This window comes from Tasmannia lanceolata, unplaced genomic scaffold (assembly GCF_043159265.1).
Source record: "Tasmannia lanceolata isolate RefF3 unplaced genomic scaffold, GAP_Taslan_0.1 ptg000011l, whole genome shotgun sequence".
Classification (NCBI taxonomy): Eukaryota; Viridiplantae; Streptophyta; class Magnoliopsida; order Canellales; family Winteraceae; genus Tasmannia; species Tasmannia lanceolata.
In genome coordinates, this window is record NW_027518688.1 from 19,918,100 (window position 1) to 19,942,500 (window position 24,401).

Genomic DNA, 24,401 nt, shown 5'->3' on the forward strand with positions numbered 1-24,401 from the left:
AAACTCTACATTCAAAACAATATTGCTGCAATTCAATTAAACATGATACAACCCAATTAACAACACAAACTCATGTGCTCCATTAAAGAATGCAATTAACAACTTGGTGAAAGAAATTTTGAATAGAAATGCACTTGCTCTGAATCATGGCAGTAGTCAGCTTCATGTGCTTCATTGCTTCAAACATGTATCTTTGCCTTGGCTCCTTTCGAAGAGTCCTCAATTGGTGAACAAAATCGTAGCATGGGCTATTTCAATTTGCATAACATGAATAAATAATAAAACCATATGATAGGAACAGGAAATCATTTAACCTATTAAGAAGTCGTATTGTTTCACATATGATAGCCCTATATATATATATATATATATATATATATATATATATATATATATATATATCAAATCAAGATCAAATATTCTAAGATTAGAAGATTTGATTTGATTAGGCTATATTGGTTGGTTGGGTTAGATTAGGAAAGTGTATTAGATTAGGATAATGTCTTTCCATAATTATCTTATTCTCTTGCTATGTTTATCATTTGAGTGTTCTATAAAAACACTCATTGTGCTTAATGTAAATCATCCAAGATTAATATAATTTTCTATTATTTTACATGGTATCAAAGCCACCGATCTCCTTGGCTTGACTACAACCTAGAATTTTCATTCTCAGGCGGACGGACGGCCAATCTATCCGTCCGCCAGCCACCATTGATCTCCCATCCTTCATGGCATAGGCCGGTAGTACCCGTCCCGCCTCCACTTTTGTCTTCTCCACATCATGTGGCCCCGACGTTGCAATCCCAGTCTGCATTTTCACCTTTGAAGCATGTCTCGCTGAAAAACCTACGTTTTGTTTCCTCCCAACATTCCCACCATGTTTGATGCTTGGTATATATGAAGCAACAATGGCAATCCTCCCTCCTTCCTTTACAGTTGATGACAGAACTCCTTTATTTTATTATTTAATCCTCACCTTCCATCATTGCTTTTACAAAGCCTAGGATGCCAAATTTGACATGCACACATTCTCTTGATAAAAACAAAAATTCCTTCCAATGTCCCAATTTTTTCTTTTGCTAAGTAGCAATTCTGAAATTTATCATGGTGCTAGATATTTAACCGCAAGCCATTAATTGCTGACCATCTCTTTCCTTCTTCTTTTCTTCTCTTCTTTGGTCCATCGTGACCTATTTCTTGCCCATTCCAGCCGGCATTGGTCCATAGGGACCCATTTCTTGCCCATTCTGGCATTGGTCCATAAGGACCCATTTCTTGCCCATTCCTACATCGTTCCATAAGGACTCATTTCTTGCTCATTCCGGCATCGGTCCATAGTGACCCATTTCCAGAATGTTCAGTATTCAAAATCGGCCTAAATATGACTCGCTCATTCAGCCTCGAGTCAAATCCAGTTCATTGAAGCTCTTTGCGGCTCATCTTTCATGCGACAATCACTTATGCAATATCTGCAACATATATCAAACAGGCATCAATCGTTGCAGTGTGCATCAAAATTTACAAATTTTCTATTTCTTTTTGGGGATATCTATTGTAATCAAAAGTTCAATCGATATACGTTTGAGAGGGCAATTAGATAACGAAATCAATCAAGATCAAATATTATGAGATTAGAAGATTTGACTTGATTAGGCTATATTGGTTGGTTGGGTTAGATTAGGAAAGTGTATTAGATTAGGATAATGTCTTTCCATAATTATCTTATTCTCTTATTATATTTATCATTTGAGTGTTCTATAAAAACACTCATTGTGCTTAATGTAAATCATCCAATATTAATATAATTTTCTATTATTTTACAATATAGGCGTTTGAAAAAAAACAACCTTCTTTGGTAGTTTCAACAACTTGTGTATTTGCCTGCTTTTTCTTAAAAGTACGGTTGCAAAATAAAATAAAAAATAATTGTCTACATGAAAAAACTTCCAAAAAAAATAAATTATTGTCATCCAAAACTATGATTTTCCATGGCCCAACCATATCAAGACTAAGTAACATGCACATAATCGCTGAGTTGTGAAGTGCATGAAATCTGCTCAACAAGCTCTATGCCTCATTGCACAATAATATCTGAAATGGTTTGAATCATTGAACAAGTGAGTCATCCTTTATGTGAGGACGCTTCAAAAGACTCATTTTTACAAATCATGGGGCAAACCCATATAAACAGACAGAGACCCACATCAAGTAACAACCAATCCCAACTATTAGGCTGTTTGGTTGCATGGATTTTATAATTCACGATTGTAAAATCCTAGATTTTACAAGCTAAAACATGGATTTTATAAGCTAAAACTAGATTGTAAATATTTTTAGGATTATAAAATCAATGTTTTAGCTTATAAAATCCAGTTTTAAGCTTGTAAAATCCATGTATCCAAACGCCCCCGTAAATCTATGACTTTTTAAGAAGGGAAAATTACATTTACACCCCCTCTAGTTTCTGACACATCCACTTCCACCTCTATAGTTTAAAACGTGACAAATACACCCCTGTAGTTTCAATTTGTTTAAGGTAGGCCCCCTCAGCTGAAGGTTCGTCCATAGATTGAAGGGTTAGGATGGTCCGATGGAGCTGATTTTTTGGGCACACCCTATCTATGTCAGGACCCATCAAATGAACGCTTTGGATCATCCAAACAATGTGGGCCCATACCCGAATCCAAAATAACTGTTGTCAGCTTGAATCCGGTATTATCGAAGCATAGTTTCTTCTCAATATTTGTACAGCATCCTACTATTAGTTCAATCATCATCTTCATCAATCATCATCATCAATATCATAAGCAAATATCAAAGTGCAGGTTGAATCTCAATGTATCCACACATAGTTTCCTCTCAGTATTTGTGCAACATCCTATCATTAGTTCCATCATCATCAAGATCATAAGCAAACATAAAAATGCAGCTTGAATCTCAGAGTATCCATACATAGTTTCCTCACAAAGGGTCGCAAGAACTAACTTAGATTTACAAGTAGGCCCGTAAAACTCGATGGGCTATAAGATCTTGGGCCCGTTAAGAAGCATTTGGGCCTACGATTCAGGCCCGTCTTAAAAACCGGTTGGGCCTCAGATTATCTTCTCAATTAAAAAACTGCAATCAGTTTTCAGCTCTAATTCCACATTTGGGCTTGATCAGGGCCGTTGATTTTGTGCACCTTTGGACAACACTCACAGATCCATGGCCATCAAGTGATCCCAACTGTCGATCTATCCATCGACAATAACAAAAGTTGGGTGGATTCAAAAGTTTATTGGGACCCACCAAGTGAAACACTCACCAATCCATGACCAACAAGTGATCCCAACCGTCGATCTATCCATCAACAATAACAAAAGTTGAGTGGATTCAAAAGTTTAATGGGACCCACCAAGTGCCATTCACTTGGATGGTGCCTGACTACTAAATGGCCGATACCATTTCTCCCTGCACGAGTGTCCTTAGCAATCCCAACTTTCCCCGGGAGAAGCCCCTACACAAAACCCCATTTGCAAAGCTTTTAAAAGGAAAAATTCGAATTCTGTGAACTTCTTCAACCCGCAACAACAACAATACAACAAATCTAAACGATACCCAGAAAACCCAAAAGGGAATTCCCTTTCTCTCCTTTTTCTTTTTCTTCCCATCCCCAAATTACACGCATTTCTGCCCACAGATTCCAGTCCTACGGTGTTAATCAGACCTTTTTCAGAGAATCGAATCAAACAGATTTATTCGACCTTTCTTTCGATCCTTTTCATGGATTGAAAGGTATGATTCGCCTCGAATTTACAGCTTTTCTCCCTATTTATAGGCTTAATTTGAAGGATGAATCGTCATTCGCCATATCCCTACTTGTTTTTTTTTTCTGAGGTGGGTCGTTCTTCTTTCTTTTGATCCCTTTCTCTTCATTTCCTCTCTTGAATTTTCTTTGAAAAAATTCAGTTAGTGTAGAAGAACGAACCCATCACGATAAACCCATTTGTAGTTCTGCTCTGTTGAAGTATAAATGATTGAATAACCAATTAGTACAAAAGCTTAAGTTGTTAGAGTTGGTGTTATTTAATCATTTATACTTCAACTATCCCCCTCACGCGTGGCCCCACTTTTTTGGGTTGGCTATACACTTGGATTTTTAATATCAAGGAGTTGTTGGGTTTTGAACTTAGGACCTATCTTGAGGCAATAATGCTCTGATACCATGTGAAACAACCAATTACTCCAAAAGCTCAACCTTACTTCAACACAACACTCCCCATCATGTGTGGCACCACTTTTTTGGGTTTTGAACTTAGGACCTGTTGTGAGGTAATAGCGCTCTGATACCAACCAATTATTCCAAAAGCTTAAGCTTACTTCAACACTCCCCATCACGTGTGGCCCCTCTTTTCTTGGATTGGCTGTGCATATGAATTTTTAATATCAACGAGTTGTTGGGTTTTGAACCTAGGACCTATTGTGAGGCAAGTTGTTGGGTTTTGAACCTAGGACCTATTGTGAGGCAATAGCGCTCTGATACCATGTGAAACAACTAATTACTCCAAAAGCTCAAGCTGTTAGAGTTGATGTTGTTTAATCATTTATACTTTAACACATACATGGTGCTTTATAGAGAAAAAATGATATTTACACTCCCTCTTTATCTTGAACTTCCTTCCTAGCCTGTTACAAAAATCCCCAAGCAGCTATGACCGCCAATGTCAGCCAAACAAGGGGGATGCATCTCAGCTCCCTTTACATATAGTTCTGTAGAATTCATGTGAATTTTATAGTACTGTATGGAAATTAGAATATAAGGCAATGTACTAATTAATGTATTCTTTTACACAATTTGCATTGGAGGTAATGCAACTGCATAACTGAAATACAGAACTACATAGAAAAAAAAAGAAGGCATAAAATGGTTGGTTTGAATAAAGTAGGACGAAAAACTTCATTTCACAACATGGAATCAACCAGTCATTTCTCATCCCAGCAACCAAAAAAAAATTCATAAAATTCGATGACTTGAGGTGCATTTACTTTGAATGTCATAGTGGATACAGAATATGCGAAAATTTTCTCAAACGAAGGTGCATTTACTTTGAATGTGATATTTGAACTAATACCTCTTCAATTTCAGGAGAGGGTCCATGATGTTGTCATTCTCTTCTTTTTATTGTTTCTTTTTTTTGGAAATGATAGCCGAATATATTCTTGATACTGTTTTTTTGTTTAAAGATTATTGGATAGAGTGTTATATGATGGCTTGATTATGTATGCAGGACTTTTTCCATCTCAAGCGGTTTTCTCAAGGACTATTCTGATTGGATATGGGTCACCTGGATAGCGTATGAATCTGTCTCACACCATTTCTCTTTTTTGTTTTGATGTTTTTTTCTGTTTACATAATTTACAAATTTTTACAGCTTATCTATTAATGTCTTTATCTAATAGGGCAGGCTAATTTTAGCTGGCTATTTGCTTTTCTAGGATTGTGTAGGGTTCTCAAACTTATGCTTTTCCATTGTTCTTCCTTCGTGCTTGAATGCAGGTTTCTGATGGGAGAGAATCCTTTGATGGTACACTTGTTTCCTCGGATATTCCTTTCCTTTCCTTTCCTTTTCATCATTTCTTTAAGTAGTCCTTTGGGATGCAAAATTTCTTTTTCTTTATTTCTGGTGTCAAATGTAGTAGCCCATAAGCATATTGTTGATACCGGATTATTAATATCCTAGCAAAGTCAGTTTGGATCAGTGAAGAACATATTGTCGTTTTCTGATGGTTTAGTTTCTGACTTGATATGCTAATAGCATCTTTCTTGACTTAAGTTTTTTATTAATTATGACTATATTGATGTTACTTTCAGAATTCTTTTCTACCCAGTATCCATACATACACATCGTGGTTTGAAATACTATCCAATACAAATCTGTATCAGTCAATACATGTCCGTATTGGCGGTGTCCAATACGATATGGACCCCCCCCCCCTCTCTCTCTCTCTCTCTCTCTCTCTCTCTCCCCTTATTGAGGCTCACAAAAATATTACACTTGTATCAGCCGGTATGGCTGATATGCAAGGTGTATCGGCCAACATGACCAACATGGAGCCGATGCGACCGGTATGGGATTTTATGCTGTATATCTTATGATTTGTTCGAGTGAATACCCTGGTATTTATTTATTTTTAATTTTTTTTCTTTTCTTGATTAAAGTTTGTATCACAAAGCAACAAAAATCTACTAGATGACCACGGGAAAAGTATCTGGAGTGCAAATTTATGGACCAAATTGGTTCATGAAAGTGAAATCCTTATTTCTTCTCCTTTTGTTTTCTTTTTCATGGATTAGTTGCAATACCTTAAAAACATGCACGATTCATTGGATATGCATGTTTGTGACAAGATTTGAGGAGATTTGGGTGTTTCTTATGTGGATTTTATTGTTTTCTTCTTTTTTTCTGTTTGTTTATAATGTTTGTCTTTCATTGATAGAATTATATGTCACATATTTTTTTCATGGAAAACACTTTGAAAACGGAATTCCGTTTTGGAAATAAAAAGGGGCTTGACATGACCGTTGATTTAACTGTTTTCAAAGTGTATTTATTGGTCTTTTAGTCGACGTGGGTCCAATAAATAATTCCTGTTTTTCTCCCCAAAAGGGAATCCTGTTTTCCTAGCCGTGCTCTTTTTTTATTGTTTTACACTTCTTTTAGGCTACATCCATTGTATTTAACATATGTTATTTTCCATGTGCCCATTTTTTCATGAACTCTTTTTACCTTTTTTGCACTTTCATGATTTATTAACTTTTACAGTTTTAAGTAACTTTATTTTATGTTTGATTTTTTAAGATTTTGACCTAGATCTATAACTTTCTTTTATGTTTGGTATTTTTAAGATTTTGACCTAGATCTATTTGTGTCACTATTCTTGTTTATTTTACTTTTTTTACAATTTTTTAATTGCGGGTACCTGTTAGTACTTATGTAATTATGTTAACATTTTACAGATTTTTTTGTTTATTTGATCATTTCTTTAGTTAAAATCATAGTTTCTACTTTCTATAGTTTTAATTCAAGTAATAACAAAAAAAACTTTATAGATAGGCAGATAGACGGGGGACCAATACGCTAGTCAACATAATGCAAGTATAATAAATCATGTTTAAATTTTCAAATCATAGTTTTAAGTGAAGTAAATATGCAAAAAAATCATTATAAATAAAAAGAAACACAAAAATCTGATAGAAACATTTCATCTCACTCTGTTTTTGGGACCATGACTGTCCATATCACCAGATTCACATCGGCGATAGATGTCGCCTGCATTTCCGATACATATTATATTGGCCCCTTGAACCTTGATACACATGGAATAGGTTTATTTGGAGATGTTATGTATAAAGGGAAGCCCTTAGTGCTTATCAAGCTAGACTTTCGTAGGAATCCAAAGCTTTCTCTATTTGTAGCAAATGTTAAACGCAAAATAATAGTGAAATTCAAAGCATTAAAAATCTGTTAAGGAAAAGATATAACTGGTTTGGAGGAAAGTAGTAAGATGCTTGAAATTCGTAGGTCAAAGAAATGCTGAAAAAATGGAATCTGATGCTTCTGTCTGTCCAGCGTACCCCAATTTTCCATTTGGCTATTATTTTGGGAATACGGTTTTGAGAATTGCATTTGATAGTTTCAATTTTAAGATCTATTACACTATCAGGATTTGAATGGCCATTATTTATTCTCCTATATTCCTAGTGCATTAACCATTATGCTTTGTCATTTCTCTATGTCACACTTGATAAACTTTTCTTCATGCCTATTTATGAAGTCCTGCCTTCAGGAATTTAACTGAAATTCTGCTGTAGCTATGCTGATTTAAGTCAGTCTTTGTTATTAAGGTCAACCAAATGGTTAGAGAGGCCAATTTTTGTATGAATTATAGAGTTCCACTTATCAAATTATGGGTTTTTTCTTTCATAACCTTAATAATTGGAACTGTCCAAAATTTCATGGGGACCTATCCAAAACTGCGATGGTTTCCCCCTAAAAGTTTACAATGAAAGTGGAGTTTTAGTTTCTAAAATCATATTCCAAATTTCTATGCTGAGGAGCAAGTTTCTTACTCCAGTGGAATAGTTAGAGTTGACAACAATCTTTTCTCCAATTACAAATGAATATTTTATGGAATAGTCTATATTTACATATAGCGCTTTGTGAATGTGGTCTTACTAATACATAATGTTTCTCTTAACTATTGGGGATTGAATTTGGGCTTTTTGAGAATAGCATAAACTTTCGAAGATCAAAGGGATACTCACCATGATGCATTTATATTTGTCTTGGACCATATTGTGCTACAATATAGTTTGACCTATCATGTTTCTTCGATATTGTATAGCTGAACACAATCTTTTGGAATCATTTGCAGGTGCAGCTGTACGGAATGGAAGAGAAATTCTTATCCAGGTAAATTGGCAAAGATGGGGGGATATTAAATGCCCTGGATAGCTAGGACAACTCTAATTCTAGGATATTTTACTTTTTTGCTTGATATTAAGATGAGCTGGTATTTCCTGCATTCTGCATCTAATTTTGTTAGTTTTGAATTGTACCATTTTCACCTGTTAGAGCTTATAGATTAATGCACTTTCTGATTTATTTGTTATTTCTTGAAATAATTTTTTTTATTGTCTCAAGCCTCAACTCTCAAGTATGTGTGAGAACTTAGTTTTAATATTTATTAAATAGGTCGTTGAGATATGTGAGTTCATAAAAAGAGGCTAGGAATATAAACAGAAAGAAGTGTCTCTACAAGAAAAATAATATCCTAAGGGCCTTCTTTTAGGTATCTGTCTATTTATTTAAGGGTAATGAATCATTCATAAATATAGGAAGATAATACAGTCGGAGGTCAGCAAAGAAGAAAATAGAAGAAAGAGAAAATACAAAGATGGAAAAAGCAACTATCACGGGGTTAAGTAATCGAAAAGTAATAATTCCGATCTCGCAACTCCAGCCCTTGCCAATCTATCTGCTTCCGAATTGGCCGATCGTTTTACATGATAAAAAGAGATGTCACTCCCCAACACGCTTCAAAATCTCATCTGTCCAATTAGAGAAGCGCCAAGGGGGCTTACCGCTTTCCTGTAACCATCGTATGATGTTTAGGGAGTCCATGGTTTGAAATTTCGGTTTTGGCATATATTTCGGACCTAGCCGAAATCCCGAAATTCGGTCAAGACACTCGAAATGTCGGTTTTTTGGGCCGAAATTTTGACTGAAATTAATTTCTGCTGAAATTTTGTAAAGGAATAAAAAATTAATATTTTTTGTGAAATTTCACCGAAATTACCGAAATTTGGTACGTTACGGTAATTTCGGATTTCATTCACTTCGGTTTCGGTGTTGACCGAAATCCGAAATTTCAGATTTCGGTCGAAATTTAAAACCATGAGAGAGCCCCCCTCGACAATCACCCTTGATAAATCAGAAGGTGCGATTAGTTTTATACCTTGAAAGGCCACCCTGGCTTCAGTCTCATTGAGTCAGTAATCCCTAGGGGTCCAGAGAAAGCCCAAAGCGTGTCGCCACTAGCCAACCTCGTTTCTAAGGAAAACCGCCCACTCCATCAGGCCAGGGTTTCCCAAACTAGATCCATCCAAATTAAGCTTAAGGAAACCCGAAGGTGAAGGAGACCAATTTTGAATCACATGCACAGTCGGGCCTCCCCCTAGGCAAATCTCCTTCCAGCCATGCAAAAGATCATAAGTCGAAACAAAGCTAAATGATGGGAGGGCCCTTACCCAAGAGATAATTAAAGCAAGAGCCTTAACGAAGATAAAAGACAGACTCTTGACCACACCCTTAAAGGTTCTAGCGCATTTCTTTCCTTCCACAACACCCAAATTGTAGCTAGTAAAACCACGTTCCATAGCACTTTGCCTTTCTTTCTCCAAGGGGCCAATGCCAACGAATCCTCAAGTTGATCCGAATGGGCTGGAGAAACCCATGAAATGCCAAACCTCAATAAGACTGCCAAACCTCCCTGGCAAATTTGCAGTGTAGAAGGTGGTCCACTGATTAGCCTACTTCGATACATAGAGCACAATGAGCCACAATCAACATGTGACAGTGGCGCAGGTGGTCGACTGTCGGGATCTTGTCCAAAGTAGCCGTTCAGCCGAAGGTGCACATTCTAGGGGAAGCTGGGATGCTTCACACTTTAGCTGCATACGGAGATGCCGTGCAAGAAGTGAGTTGTATGTAGAATGATTTGACACTGAAATCCCCAGAGGTGCACCAGATCCAAATTCTTTTGTCTGAACCCAAGCTTCTAATAAACTGCCTTTCCACCATACCCAGCAAAAGAGCTACCCACTTGAGCTCCCTACCAAAGAAATTTCTTCTGAATTGCAAATCCCAGGCTATGCCGGGGTGCTCCACAATCCGTCTATATTTTCCCATCGGATGGCATCTCACATAGTCCAATGAAATTGTTGGGCACATGAGGAAAAGGGTCCAAGGATAACAATTTAGGCTGGGGGAAACTCCTCTTAAGCATGATACTCTTATGCCATTTGTATGCTTGATACCTAAACTTCCAAATATTCGTCATTCTAAACCTTCATTTTCTTTGAAATCAACAAAAGAATTTTTGTCCAATTCCTCCGAGTAGCCAAAGCCTGCCTTTTCCAGTTTCCAAACTCTCAGTGCTAATCCTTCCACTCCCTCTTCCCTACTTTTTTATGATAATATTTTCCCACAATTTGCTGTGAGTGAAAGAGAGTTAGAATTCCACTTTTTAAAGAAATGGTAGAAAACCATTGTCATTGATAAACTATTCAAGCCTTCAATGCCAGACAGTCCATTATTTTATTAACAAGTGTCCCCAGTTATTTTCCCAACAGATGTTGGCTGAGTTTTTACATCCTGACAATAAAGTCTAGTGTCTAAAAGGTTCAATCACTGTACCCCAAGAACTAAGATAACAGAGAAATAACTTGGCTGCAATGTACTACCTAGAATGGTCTAACGTTACCTAAGAGAGGATCTTGAGACTGTTTAAGAATGCTGATTTTGCAAGGCAAATCCTTAGGTTCTTCAAACTAGAAATCGAGGATGAAGTATTATCTTTGGAGAAAGAACTTTGATGAATTTTGGTGATTTTGATTTGAATTTTTCAGAATATTTTTGTTAGGTCTTAGAAAGTCCATGTTTTGGAAAAAGTGGTGAAGCTTGTCCAGTTTCTATTGAATTGAGGAGTTTTAAATTGAAGTAGGAACTTTGGATTACGATTAGTTTATTATTTAAAAACAGCTTAGAATAAATGTTTATCTTAAGAAGAGATTTTGGTTAGTTTCTTTTTGTCCATAGATGATTTTATCTTGTTTTAGTATTGTTTGATAGAAAATGTATAGGAAAAATATAGGGTGTTTATTCTAGGAAGGAAATTATTTTGAAGGTGACAAATATAGGGTGTTTATTCTATTTATATGTGTTACGTTAGAAAGAGAGGAAAATGGAGAATTGTGAGTTAGGGCAAGGCTCCCCCTCATAAAGTATTTATATAATAGGAGAACGAGTACAATGACTAGATTGTCCATACAAGGCTTATTCTAACACTCCCCCTCAAGCTGGAATGTATAGATTATACATTCCTAGCTTGTTACAAATATCGCTTGACTTTGCTTTATTCAAGGGCTATGTGAACATATCAACCAACTAATCTGCAGAACGAGTGAATACAGTACATATCTCCCCCTTTGAATTCTTTGACAAATGAAGTGACAGTCGACTTCGATGTGCTCTGTTTGCTCATGGAAGACTGGGTTTGTTGCAATATAGATGACGGCCTTGTTGTCACGGTACAATTGAGAAGGCGAAGAAGATACGATACCAATCTCAGACAGAAGTGATCTCAACCAGATAATCTCTGTACTCGTGTGTGCCATCGCTCTGTATTCTGCCTCAGCACTTGACTTTGCAATGACGCCCTGCTTCTTACTGTTCCATGACACCAGGTTACCTCCTACAAAGGTTCAGTACCCAGTAGTCGATCTCCTTTCTGCAGGAGATCCAGCTCAATCGGCATCCGAGAATCCCTCAATTCGCATATGAACATGTCTCTTGAATAATAGGCCTTTTCCTGGTGCACCCTTCAGGTATTTAAGAATCTGAATCATTGCACTCCAGTGTGAGGTACGTGAGGAGCTCATGTACTGACTGACTACCCCAACAACATAAGAGATATCAGGACGAGTAACGGTAAGGTATATGAGCTTGCCCACAAGTTTTCTATTCTTGCCAAGGTCCTCCAATAGGTCTCCTTCTGGAACTTGTTTTACATTGGGATCCATAGGTGCAGACACAAGTTTTACACCAAGATTTCCTGTTTCCTCCAACAAATCCAAAACATACTTCCTCTGTGATAGAGACAAACCACTAGAGGAGTATGCCACCTCTACCTAAGAAAATTTCTGAGGCGTCCCAAGTCTTCTGTAGCGAACTCTCTTTGTAAGAAGATCTTCATTTTCTGGATTCCCCCTGAATTACTACCTGTGATGATGATATCATCAACATATACAATCAATAGAATGCATCCTGCTGAGGACTGATGACTGAATGCCGAATGGTCTACAACACACTGTCTCAAACCAAAACACATAATGGCCTCACTGAACCAGCCAAATCATGCTCATGGAGACTGCTTCAAGCCATATAGAGATTTTCTGAGGCGACAGACAGAGAATGACACCTCCCCCTGAGCGCAAACCCTGGAGGTTGCTCCATATACACCTCTTCATGAAGGTCGCCTTGCAGGAAAGCATTCTTCACATCTAATTGATGAAGATGCCAACCATGATTAAAGCGAGAGGAGAACGCGAACATATGGTATCTTCGCAACTGGAGAGAACGTTTCATTGTAATCAACGCCAAACGTCTGAGTATATCCCTTAGCCACAAGACGAGCTTTCAAACGCGCAACAGTATCATCTGGCAGATATTTTATGGAGAATACCCAGCGGCAGCCAACAGGTCTAGTACCAGACAAGAGAGAAACCAAATCCCACGTCTGGTTGAAATGTAGAGCACCCATCTCAAGGTCCATGGCAGCACGCCACCCAATGACTAGAGCCTCATTGGGTGAGCTAGAGCCTCATCCAATGACACTGAGGTAACACAACAAAAGACATAGAAAGCACAAAGCTTTTGAAAAGAGTTAGATGATCGTAAGTAACAAAATTAGAAATTGGGTTTGCAGTAGAATGAGAGCGAGTACGAGAGGTGATAGGTGAGTCAGAGACAACTATAGGAGAGGGAAGAGAGGGTACCTGGGTAGAGGGTAAAGTGATCTCTTCCTGTGAAGACGATGGAAGGAGATGTCGATCTTGCTGCTGACGCCGCTGATAGTGTTTCGTCGTATCTGGTGGAGCCAATTTGGGAACATAGGATTCGACCTGACCAACAGGATAAGCAGAGGGTGATGGTAATGGGGCCAGAACAATGTCTGGAAGTACAGGAAGAGAAATTAAGACATCGGGCTCCAGCCTGGAGGCACTAGGGACTGACGGAGGACTAAAGAAGGGTTCTGACTCAAAAAATGTAACATCAACCGACACAAACCACAGACGCAGGCGGGTGCTATAACAACAATAGCCTTTCTAAGTACGTGAGTAGCCCAGAAAGACATCGTTCCGACCGAGGATCGAGTTTGTCACGACTCACGACCAGGATCTAGATGATGGACAAAACATACGCACCCAAAGACACGAGGCGTAGGGGGAACAGGATCCTGTTGTGGATATAAGGTGTGATAGGAGAATCACCACGTAGGACAGAAGATGGAGGGCGATTCGCCAGAAAGCACGCAGTCAGAATAACCTCCCCCCAAAAGGTTTTAGGCACCCGCATCTGAAAAAAGTAGAGTGCGGGCTACCTCGAGTAAATATCGCAATTTTCTCTCGGCTACACCATTCTGTTGGGAGGTGTAAGCACAGGAGGATTGGTGTGTAATACCAAGAGAGGAAAGGTAGTCCTGAAAGCCATGAGAACCATAGAAAAACTCCCGAGCATTATCAGTACGGAGACATTTAAGATTGCAACCAAAATGATTCTTTATTTCAACATGAAAAGTTTGAAAAGCAGAAAAGACCTCAGAACGGTCCTTCAGTAAATACGCTCATGTCATGCGAGAATAATCATTAATGAAAACTATAAAATACTTGAATCCATTATTTGACACGACCCTAGAGGGTCCCCATACATCTGAATGAACCAAATGAAAAGGACTATCGACTCAACTAATGACTCGGGAAGGAAATGACACTCTGTGATGCTTCTCGAGTTCACAAGACTCACATTGAAAAGGTGAAACAGAAGCAGGAACTAAGGATGTCTGTCTGAGGCGCTGAAGTTTTGGGTGGCCAAGGCGACAGTGCCACTGAAAGGCATCCACTGAACCATGTAAAACAGTTGGAAAATAACTGCAATCAAGGCAGTATAGGCCATGCACCTCACGTCCCGATCCAATCTTCTTCTCAGTCAAAAGATCCTGAAATACACAATAAGAAGGGAAAATGAGATTGAGAAATTAAGATTTTTCGTAAGTTGACTAATAGAAACTAAACTGAAAGGAGACTTAGGAACACATAATACAGAGGATAAGGGTAGGTGAGGGGAGGGACACGTGGTGCCAATACCAGTAATGGGAGAAGTGGAGCCATCAGCTAGAGGAATGGACTGATAAGCAGATGGAAATAAACGAAAGGAAGAAAGCTGAGATGAGTTACCAGTCATATGAGTTAAGGCTCCTGAGTCAATAATCCAAGACCCTGAGCTAGAGAGTAAGGTCGTGGGTGAACTACCTAGCTAAGCAAAGCCTGCAGTGGGATGGTGAGCACTCTGACGAAAGCGTTGTAACTCCTCATAATCCGCCCTAGTAAAGGTGAAGGAATCACCAACCGATGCAGAGACAGAGCTAGACGCAATTGTGTCAAAGGGGCTAGCTGTCGTGAGATGTGGTGAGCGAGGCGGACGAAGCTTAGTGTGAAGCGTATAGCAAGTCTCAACCTGGTGACCATCACGCTGACAGTGGGTACAATAAAGATGACCACGTCCACTACCAACACGCCCACCACCAGGGCCACGACCACGAGTTCGTGGGAATGTACCACCGCCCCTGACAGGGCGACTACCGCCATCATACGTAGCTAGAGCAGAACTGTCAACAGGTAGCCGTGACGGGGACTCGCCAAGACACTGTTGTGCATGTGAGTAGGCCTCTCTCAGAGACGGAATGTTACCTGAACAAAGAATCTGATGACGCAAATGAGTGAACTCAGGGCCCAGGCTCTCAAGATGATGTACCACTCGAATTTGTTCTCGCTGTCTTCGGAGAACGTTAACATCAGAGGTAAGAGGCAGGAATATGTCAAGCTGCTGACGTAAAGAGACAAACTGGCCATAGTGAGCCTCAAGGGACATGTCACCACAGCGTATACGCATCCACTCAGAATACGTGGCACAGATACGCGTGAGGTTTTCAACTCCATAATATGTCAAGGCAGTGTGATCCCAGATCTCCTTCGCGGTCGGGAGTAGGATCATGGTGGAAGAAATGGCAGGGGTCATGCTCTGCCAAAGGAGAGTCTGAATCAATGCGTCCTGTTCCCAGTGAGTATATGTAGGGTCCTTGGGCGAGGGAGGATCCTGACGAAGGAAACTGACCTTGCCCCATCCAAGAAGATAGGTCTCAATGGCAACCTTCCAGGATAGGTAGTTGGTTCCATCAAGCTTGGTAGTGGTCAGCTGTGGATAAGAGCCCTCCACAGGTGCCAAGCTAGGAGAAGAAGAAGAGGAAGCCTAAGGGGGGGTTTGGGCATAGACCTCAGTGGTCATGCAAAGAGAGGGATCCACAATGACAGGTGGCTCCACAGTGACAACAAATGACGAGAAGGAAGAAAGACCCACAACAATATGCAGCCAGGGGAAGAACTAGAAGATGGAGAAACCAACTAACAAGAACAATGAATCATATCGCGGCTTCGCAGACAAACTACAAGAGGAATGAGGGGGGCCATGGAGAAGAGAAGACGAAGCTGCAAAGGAAACATAAAAAAACAACGAAAATTACTTAGCACATGGAGATAGAAGAGGGACGAAGTGTAAACCGAGGGTTAGGATTCAAGGAATAGCAGAAATGAATGACTTATATGGGGCTTGGGGGTTGCAGAGAGTGTCTGGGGGGTTGGGGTTTGCCGTAAGGCAGGTAGGAGGGGAGAGGGGGTGAAGGGGGGTGTCGTAAGGCAGATAGATGGTGGCAAGAGAGGGGGGTGGATAGCCGTAAGGCAGAGAATGTGTCGGGGGGGGGGGGGGGGGGGGGTTGGGAAGATGCCATAAGGCAGGGGAGAAGATAGGGATGGTGTCGTGGTTGGGGGGGGAGGAGAGAGAGAGAGAGTATACGAAAGGGATTGGGTGCCATAAGGTTTACCTGAGGGGAAGAGATGAGAGGGGAAGATGTATACGGGTTGGGGGGGTCCCGTAAGGATTACAGTAGCGGTGGGGTGAGGGGAGAATGGATATACGATTGTGGGTGGGTTCAGTAAGGGTTATGGGAGGAGTGGGTGCTGTAAGGGAGTGGGGGTGAGGGAGAGGGGGGTATACGGCTGTAGTGGGTGCCGTAAGGGAGTGGGGTAAGGGAGAGAGGGGCTTACGGCTGTGATGGGTGCCGTAAGGGTTTCAGGAGGGGTATGGGGTGCCGTAGGGGTTTGGCTTTGGCTTTGGGTGGCTTTGGATGGAAGTTGAAGGAGATGGGTTGGGGGCGGTGCGGTAGATGGATTTGGCTTTGGGTGGAGGCTAGAGGAGATGGAGGCTGGCGATTGTCCCTAGGAATCGGAAACCCTAGGGCTCTAATACCATGTTACGTGAGAAAGAGAGGAAAATGGAGAATAGTGAGTTAGGGCAAGGCTCCCCCTCACTAAAGTATTTATATAATAGGAGAACGAGTACAATGACAAGATTGCCCATACTAGGCTTATTCTAACAATATGATTTAACACACTTTTTTGGGGAGCTTTTGTTGCCTCTTGATAAGTTAATGCAAGTTACCCTTTGCTTAGCTGCTTTTTTTCACATAGACAACAACAACCAGTACCATATTGCTGTTTTCTTTAAGCATTCTATAGTTTTTCTTGGATTTGAATCACCCCATCGTCTGGTTGTGAAATTCAACCCTATTGGTATCAGAACTGGTTAATTCTTGCATTAGCTGACCAGTAGAAAGTCCTCAGCCATAATTGATTAACAACTCCGTTTCAGTGCCTGTGAAATTCTTCACGATTCTTGACTTTAGGAGACCAAAAAAACAGAGAGGAGATTTATGCACGAGGAGAAGTCTAATTGCTATTGAAACTAAAGAAGATTCCTCTATTCCAAAAGAGATACCCATATATGGACATGTATCAATAAAACATGACCATGGAAGAAAGATTCGATGATTATTTCTCATAAAATCTTAAAGAAAAGTACAAAAAACTTCATTTTCCTAGAACTGTGAACCCAAGATGCCCACGTTGGCATCTTATATCACGGGTTGAAGTTTCATTTCCTAATCTTGAGGAAATTTCGGGTCTAGTTTCTGAAAGTGTCCAATGGCATGAAAATGGAACTCAGCAGGCCGGGGGGTGCACAGCCCCCAAAAGAATCTGCTTCGGATATCCAATTGATGCTTTTAGGTTTGCCATTAAACAATTCTTTTTTAGTATTGGTTATGATGGATGAATTGAAATCCTTCAAGGAGCCTAGATGGAGAGATCCGACATAAAAAATGCTTCAAATGAATGATGGCCTTCAAAACCGTGCTAATACACTTTGGGAAGATACTAGACCCGAGTGTTGCTTGTTGACACGGACATGGAGTGTTGGCAACGACAACGCCCCAAATTTTAGAAACGGGGACACGGCTAAAACAGAAAATATATATAATCATGATTTTGGACATGGATTCGTGTGTGGAGTTTTGACATGGATACGAGGTGTCTAACATGGAAACACCTAAAAATCACAAAACAGGGACACAACCATACACGTACATACATATAAAATTACTTGTTACTATCATAATTTGAAACAATATAAATATGGTATTCTTTTAACAAATTAATAAATCTTAGGATTAATCAACTATATTCTAAAACAAACATGAAATAATCAAATAAAACCCCATTCATCAATTTAATTTAAATATCTCCAGTCTCCAATATGCAGCGAGGAAAGCAATAGTATACAATGAATATAATATTAGAATAAGAGATTGTTTAGAGTTTTAGGTTTAAGGGAGGGGATATAACAGCAAATATTAGTTAAAGAAGAGTTTATAATAAAAGAATAGTTAATAATAAAAGAGGTAAACACAATATTCAATAATAAAATAGAATGTCACACTTAACATGGTACAAAAACATGTTGACGCCCACATGAAGCCTGCCACTTTTAACAATACGTTTACAAGTGTTGAAAGGAGAGCCGACACTTTTACACTTACAGTGATAAGCCACACCTCAACTTTCAGTGATGCAAACTCAATAGAATTTGTGTAGTCAAGGATCCAACTTTAGCAGAAAACCAGAAAGAGAAGCACACAAAATACGGTAGATAATTTGTATCGAAGAAGTTATTTTGAGTAGTTTATGTTTTGTTTGAGTTATGAAACCCATATTTTTTAGATTTAGAAAAGGATTATATTTTGTAGGATTTTAATTAATTAGGAAGCTAAAGTTCGTAATTGCTTTGCATATATAAGTGGTAATGGTTCTTGTATGGGACCTTCTGCAACAATGTAGTAGAAGATATAAGTCAAGGTGTGTGATGCTTATAGAAGAAATAAAAGATTAAGTATATGTTTTTGTTCTCTTAGTTCTTCTTTTCTTCTTCTTCTCACTCCTCTATGGTGAACAGATCATGGTGTTGAATTCATATCATATAATATTTAATTTCTCAACCGCCAGGTGCCTGTTGAGAGTTGCAATAACTATAATGCTCAACCATTATTCTTGTCAACAGGCTTTCAATTGGGAATCTCATAAACATGATTGGTGGAGAAATTTAGAAAAGAAAATTCCAGATCTTGCAAAGTCTGGGTTTACATCAGCATGGTTGCCTCCAGCAACACATTCCTTTTCACCAGAAGGTTGACAGAGTGACAATTTTTTTGTTTTTTTTGTTTTGAATGGTAAAAAACATTGAGTAACAGTTGTCCACCTTTATTTTTCTAATTTATGCGCAGACTTGTTGCATTTCTTTATTATTTCTCTTTATTGACAGGTTACCTGCCACAGAACCTCTTCTCACTTGACTCTTCGTATGGATCTCAGTACCAATTAAAAGATTTACTTCAAAAAATGCAGCAACACAAGATTAGAGCAATGGCTGACGTAGTTATAAATCATCGCGTTGGAACTAGTCAAGGGCATGGAGGAGCATATAATCGATATGATGGGATTCCATTATCATGGGATGAACGTGCTGTCACATCTTGCTCTGGTGGATTGGTAAGGATTATTCATTGCATTCAACTTTTTCAGGGGCCCTGCATAGTGCATACTAGCACATAATGAAGGACCTTTTGTTTTCCAATGCCGACATACATTGTGTATGTACATCAGGTAAGAGAAACATATTATCTAAACTATTTCTGTTTGGCATAATTCTGAATTTTTTTGAAAAGAATTCACCTCCTCTATCCCCATAGAAGTGTGCTATTCTATTTTTCGAACATTTCAACAAAATTACTGAAACACTCAGAATACCGAATTGTTTGAGGCAGAAATGCCACATGAAAATCTATATTCATTAAAAGATGAAACATAGTGATGTCTACCATTTAGTGATAAGGGATGTAAGGGATTCTGTGCATTGGAGTGAATCACTGAATGTTCTATTGTTTTGAGACAAATTTGTTTGTTACCCTAGTTGATGAGCAGGGAAGAGAAACCTCATGATGCACTTGTTTGCAAATGAAAATCATTGCTTAAATGCTGAGTAATGAAATAACTTCGACTAATCTGTCCCTCCCATGCCATCCCTATATGTGATGATATCATCTATAAGTAAAATAGTTTTTCTTATTATATTGTGTTCAGTTAAAAGTGACTAATCTGAAGCACTCTAATGAAATCCATTGCCCAATATAGCCGCTCTAAAATTTTCAACCTAGGCACGATGAGCTTGTTTAAGTCCACAAAGAGTCTTCTTAAGCTAAGATGTTGAACAAGTATATGAAGGATTACAAAGGCTCGGAGGAGTCGCATAAAATTGTTTCTTACAAGTCTCCATGCAAGAAAGCATTTTTACCATCTATCTATAGTAACGACCAATGATGTGTAGATGCTTTGGTGATGATGGTTCAAAGTCAGCCATCTTGGGTGTTGTATCCTCATAATTAATTCCATATTCTGCGTGTTTCCCTAAGAAACCAAGCATGCCATATATCTATTTAAGCTCCCATTTGACTTGAGCTTGATGGTAGAAACCAGTGTTACAAAATTCGGATGTGGGTCAAAATGTGGTCGAAAAAAATCCTAGTCAACTCGGCATGACGCTATTTATAGTAATGACCAATGATGTGTGGATGCTTTGGTGATGACGGTTCAAAGTCAGCCATCTTGGGTGTTGTATCCTCATAGTCAATTCCATATTCTGCGTGTTTCCCTAAGAAACCAAGCATGCCATTGCCATATATCTATTTAAGCTCCCATTTGACTTGAGCTTGATGGTATAAACCAGTGTTACAAAATTCAGATGTGGGTCAAAATGTGGTCGAAGAAAATCCTAGTCAACTTGACATGACGCGGTGACTACTCGGTTGACGCGGTCATAAAACTCGGGAGAGCCAAAGGAGTTTTTATTGTCTTTGTAGGGCAAAATACGGAACGCGGCCATGGGAAAAGGGAGTCGACTTGGGGGAGTCCACGATGACGCAGGGGGAGTCTTAAAACTATGGTATAAACTATAAACCCATTTACTTCCAATGACGGTGACATCTGGAGGATACTGAACCAAATCCCAATTATCTTTTTCATGCAATGCTTATAGCTATTCACTAATAGCCTTCTTCCAACAGTCCTGCTTAGTTGTTCATGTGTAGTTCGATGGAATAGAATGTGAGTTCATATTAGCAAAGAGTACTGTAGGAGTAAGCCAAAACGATCATGAGGATTAGAAGGACGTAAAGTGCATGAGGAAGAGGAAGTAAAACTAAATTCAAGAAAAGATGAGATGGTACCTTGCATAAGTGAAGGATATGGTGCAAGGGCATTTGATGAGATTGCTTGCAATTTCTTCCCATGATAAGTGATTACTAGATTTTTTTTATACAAAGGAAATATGAGACTGAGAAGGAATAGAATCAGCATCATCACGAAATTACGGTACAAATGAAACAAAGTAAATAGTAGAGGCAAGATTGCAATAATATACATTTTCTAGGAAACCAACATGACAAGACACTTGCATATGCTACTTTTTAGGATCATAACAGGAAAAACCTTTGTGTCCATCTCCATACCCCACAAAGAATCACTTATCTGCTCAAATGGATAACTTATCCCATTCATGAGGTGGGAGATGCACTCAACATACGCAACCAAACACACGGAACAATGAGTAATTAGGTGGTTTCCTGAAAAAACCAACCGTATGGAGCTTTATTATCTAACACACCAGACATTTGACAGTTGAAATGATGAACAACAGTGAATGCTGCTTCACCTCAAAAAAATATGTTTAGATAATGCTACTTCTTTTACCTTGGATCATCCATGGCATGATCTTTAGACCCAGTATCGAAAACCCAGGCTGAGTTTATTTGGGAATTCGGACATGCCTGATAGAGAGTGAGCAAGGGTGAAAGGTGGACGGTTAAGATCAAACGGATGTAGTATGAAGTGTCATATGATTGGTGCATCCACACACCTGGTTAAGGAATTGAGTCTCTTAATGTACATGGTTATTCTATCAGTTTGATTTGAAAATTTTGGTAACGTTCAATGTGAATTTGAGAATGCTGATCCACCTAATATTTAATATTGTTTTCCTGTCTCAAATCTTTTACTGCTTTTGTTTCCAGGGGAACCGGAGCACAGGGGATAACTTCCACGGAGTTCCTAACATAGATCATAGTCAACCTTTTGTTCGAAAAGACATTATTGACTGGCTACAATGGCTTCTCAAGAGTGTTGGATTCCAGGATTTCCGTTTTGATTTTGCGAAAGGGTTGGTGAAGACCGCAAAGTCACAGTTCTCATTCCTTTTACAGCTAGGTTACACTAGTAACATTCATTGTTTGATTTCAGGCTCAATATTTATGTGATTCTACAATGTTTAATGTTTAGGTATTCAGCGAAATTTGTGAAAGAATATATTGAGGAATCGAAGCCAATATTTTCTGTTGGGGAGTACTGGGATAGTTGCAACTATATGCCACCTAGCTACAACTTGGATTACAACCAAGGTATTCAACATGGCGCTACTATTTTTTTTTCTTTGGCTATTTATAACATAATCAGGCAATCTGAACCAAAATCTAACAAAGAAATATTTAATCAAAATAGCTATTCAAATTATTATGTCTTGGTGGAGTTGCATTCCTTCTTCCTAGGTAAAATTAACAGTGACAAGAATAGGGGTGCAACTCGGGTCGGGTTGGGTTGGGTTGAGGCCAACCCTAACCCAACCCGCCTCCAAATCGGGTTGGGTTGAGTCGGGTTCATCTCGGGCCAAATAGAAAAAATACAAGGAAAAAAGCATAATCCTAGAAAAAGATGAGAAAACTAGAGGATAGAGGTTGGGTTCGGGCCGGGTCTGGTTGCCAAGGCCTCAACCCTAACCCGACCCGAAATTAAATCGGGTTGACTTTTCCCAACCCAACCTGAGAAAATGCCAACCCAACCCGAGCCAAAATCAGGTTGAGCACGACCCAAGTTGCACCCCTAGACAAGAACGAGAGATAGATTTCGTTGCAGCTTCTAGTGTGTCTCTGTCACTTTTATGTCCTAGGTTTGGAGACTCTTATAGATAGTATTTCATTCAACGATACAATAAACCCAACATTTAGATGGGTTCGATGTAATTTAACATTTGCAGATCTATTCAAGGTTTTAAATTTCGGTTTTGTCTCGATTTTAGTCGCCACAAAAGCAGAAATGTTTGGGTTTCGATTGGAAATTTGGTTGAAATCCTGTAAAATCAAGGAAACATATGGAAAATGAGAGAATTAAAGAGAAACTCGAGGAAATGCTAGAATAAGCAAAAATACAAACTTAGAAGCTATCACATAAGCAAAAAAATAAAAGAAAAAAACCCATCCATAATGGTTTAAAAAACCGAACACCTAACGACATGCACCGCTGTCTATGCCTGATAATTTAGCACATGTACATACCAAATTCCGCATGTAATTCATATTAATATTTATACATAATGCACGCACAACATTTTCCATGCAATCCATAGAAGTATAATTATGTCATACATACTAATGTAGTTTACCACTGATACTTACTAATTTAGTTTATGCATTTCAGTTTCGGTGGGGATAGAACAGAAACATTTCGGACATTTCGTGTCGGTTTTGGTAGAAATTTAAAACCATGGTTATGATATAAATTTTTTTCGTGCTATCCAGAACTTAGTCAATGTCTTCAATGGATGCATTGTCAAAGCACTGAGTACCAAGATTCAGGAACAATATGTCGGTCTCTCCATTGTTTCAAAATGCGAATGTGGGTCAAAACGCAGCTGAAGAAAATCCTAGTCAACTCAGCACGACCCGGTCAAGTACTTCGTTAACGCGGCTGGTTATACGGTTGACACGGTCATAACTCGGGAGAGTCAAAAGCAAGGAAGCAGGATTCGTTCTCACAGGTGGGGAATCGCGATTCCCCGATTCGCAAATCAGATTCAGGATTCGATTCGATTCCCCAAAATAGGGGAATCCCGAATCGTTTTCATCGGAAACGCGAATCCCTATCTGGGAATCGCGATTCTTCATTTAGGGATTCGTGTTTCATTGATAATAAAATTCGGGGATTCACATTACCCAAAACCGCGAATCCCATTCCGTGAAATCCGTTTCCCCGGATATAACCCCCCCCCCCCCTCTTGAATGGTTTCTGTGTGAATGGTTAACTGCTTGAGAGGTTTCCGGGCTTGAGAATGGTTTAGGGGAGTGATATTTACGCCCATTTTGATCACCCCACACCCATCGTCAGTGGCAATAGGTGAGAAAAATTCAATGGCTTTGATTGCAAAGGGGGCTAATGTACATGATGTGAGAAAAATCCAGTGGCTTTGATTGCAAAGTACACTGGCAATGGGTGTCCCCGGCGAATCTCCGGCAACTTCCCGACGAATCCC

The 24,401-nt window shown here is 39.2% G+C and overlaps 1 protein-coding gene across 2 annotated transcripts in view; it reads left to right on the top strand.

Annotated features, from left to right (window-relative positions):
- The first annotated feature begins 3,499 nt into the window (after window positions 1–3,499).
- The window catches only part of AMY2 (alpha-amylase-like 2), a 30,025-nt gene continuing 9,123 nt past the window's right edge, over window positions 3,500–24,401 (top strand). Inside the window, exons 1-8 of one of the 2 annotated variants that reach the window (XM_077390638.1) lie at window positions 3,500–3,777; window positions 5,271–5,336; window positions 5,540–5,567; window positions 8,419–8,456; window positions 19,050–19,176; window positions 19,311–19,537; window positions 22,114–22,259; window positions 22,379–22,497. In XM_077390638.1, coding sequence (XP_077246753.1) covers window positions 5,319–5,336; window positions 5,540–5,567; window positions 8,419–8,456; window positions 19,050–19,176; window positions 19,311–19,537; window positions 22,114–22,259; window positions 22,379–22,497 — 703 coding nt within the window. In that variant the 5' untranslated portion in view covers window positions 3,500–3,777; window positions 5,271–5,318. Of the gene's footprint in view, window positions 3,778–3,817; window positions 3,880–5,270; window positions 5,337–5,539; window positions 5,568–8,418; window positions 8,457–19,049; window positions 19,177–19,310; window positions 19,538–22,113; window positions 22,260–22,378; window positions 22,498–24,401 lie in introns of those variants that run through there. The other variant, XM_077390637.1, reaches the window with a different exon arrangement.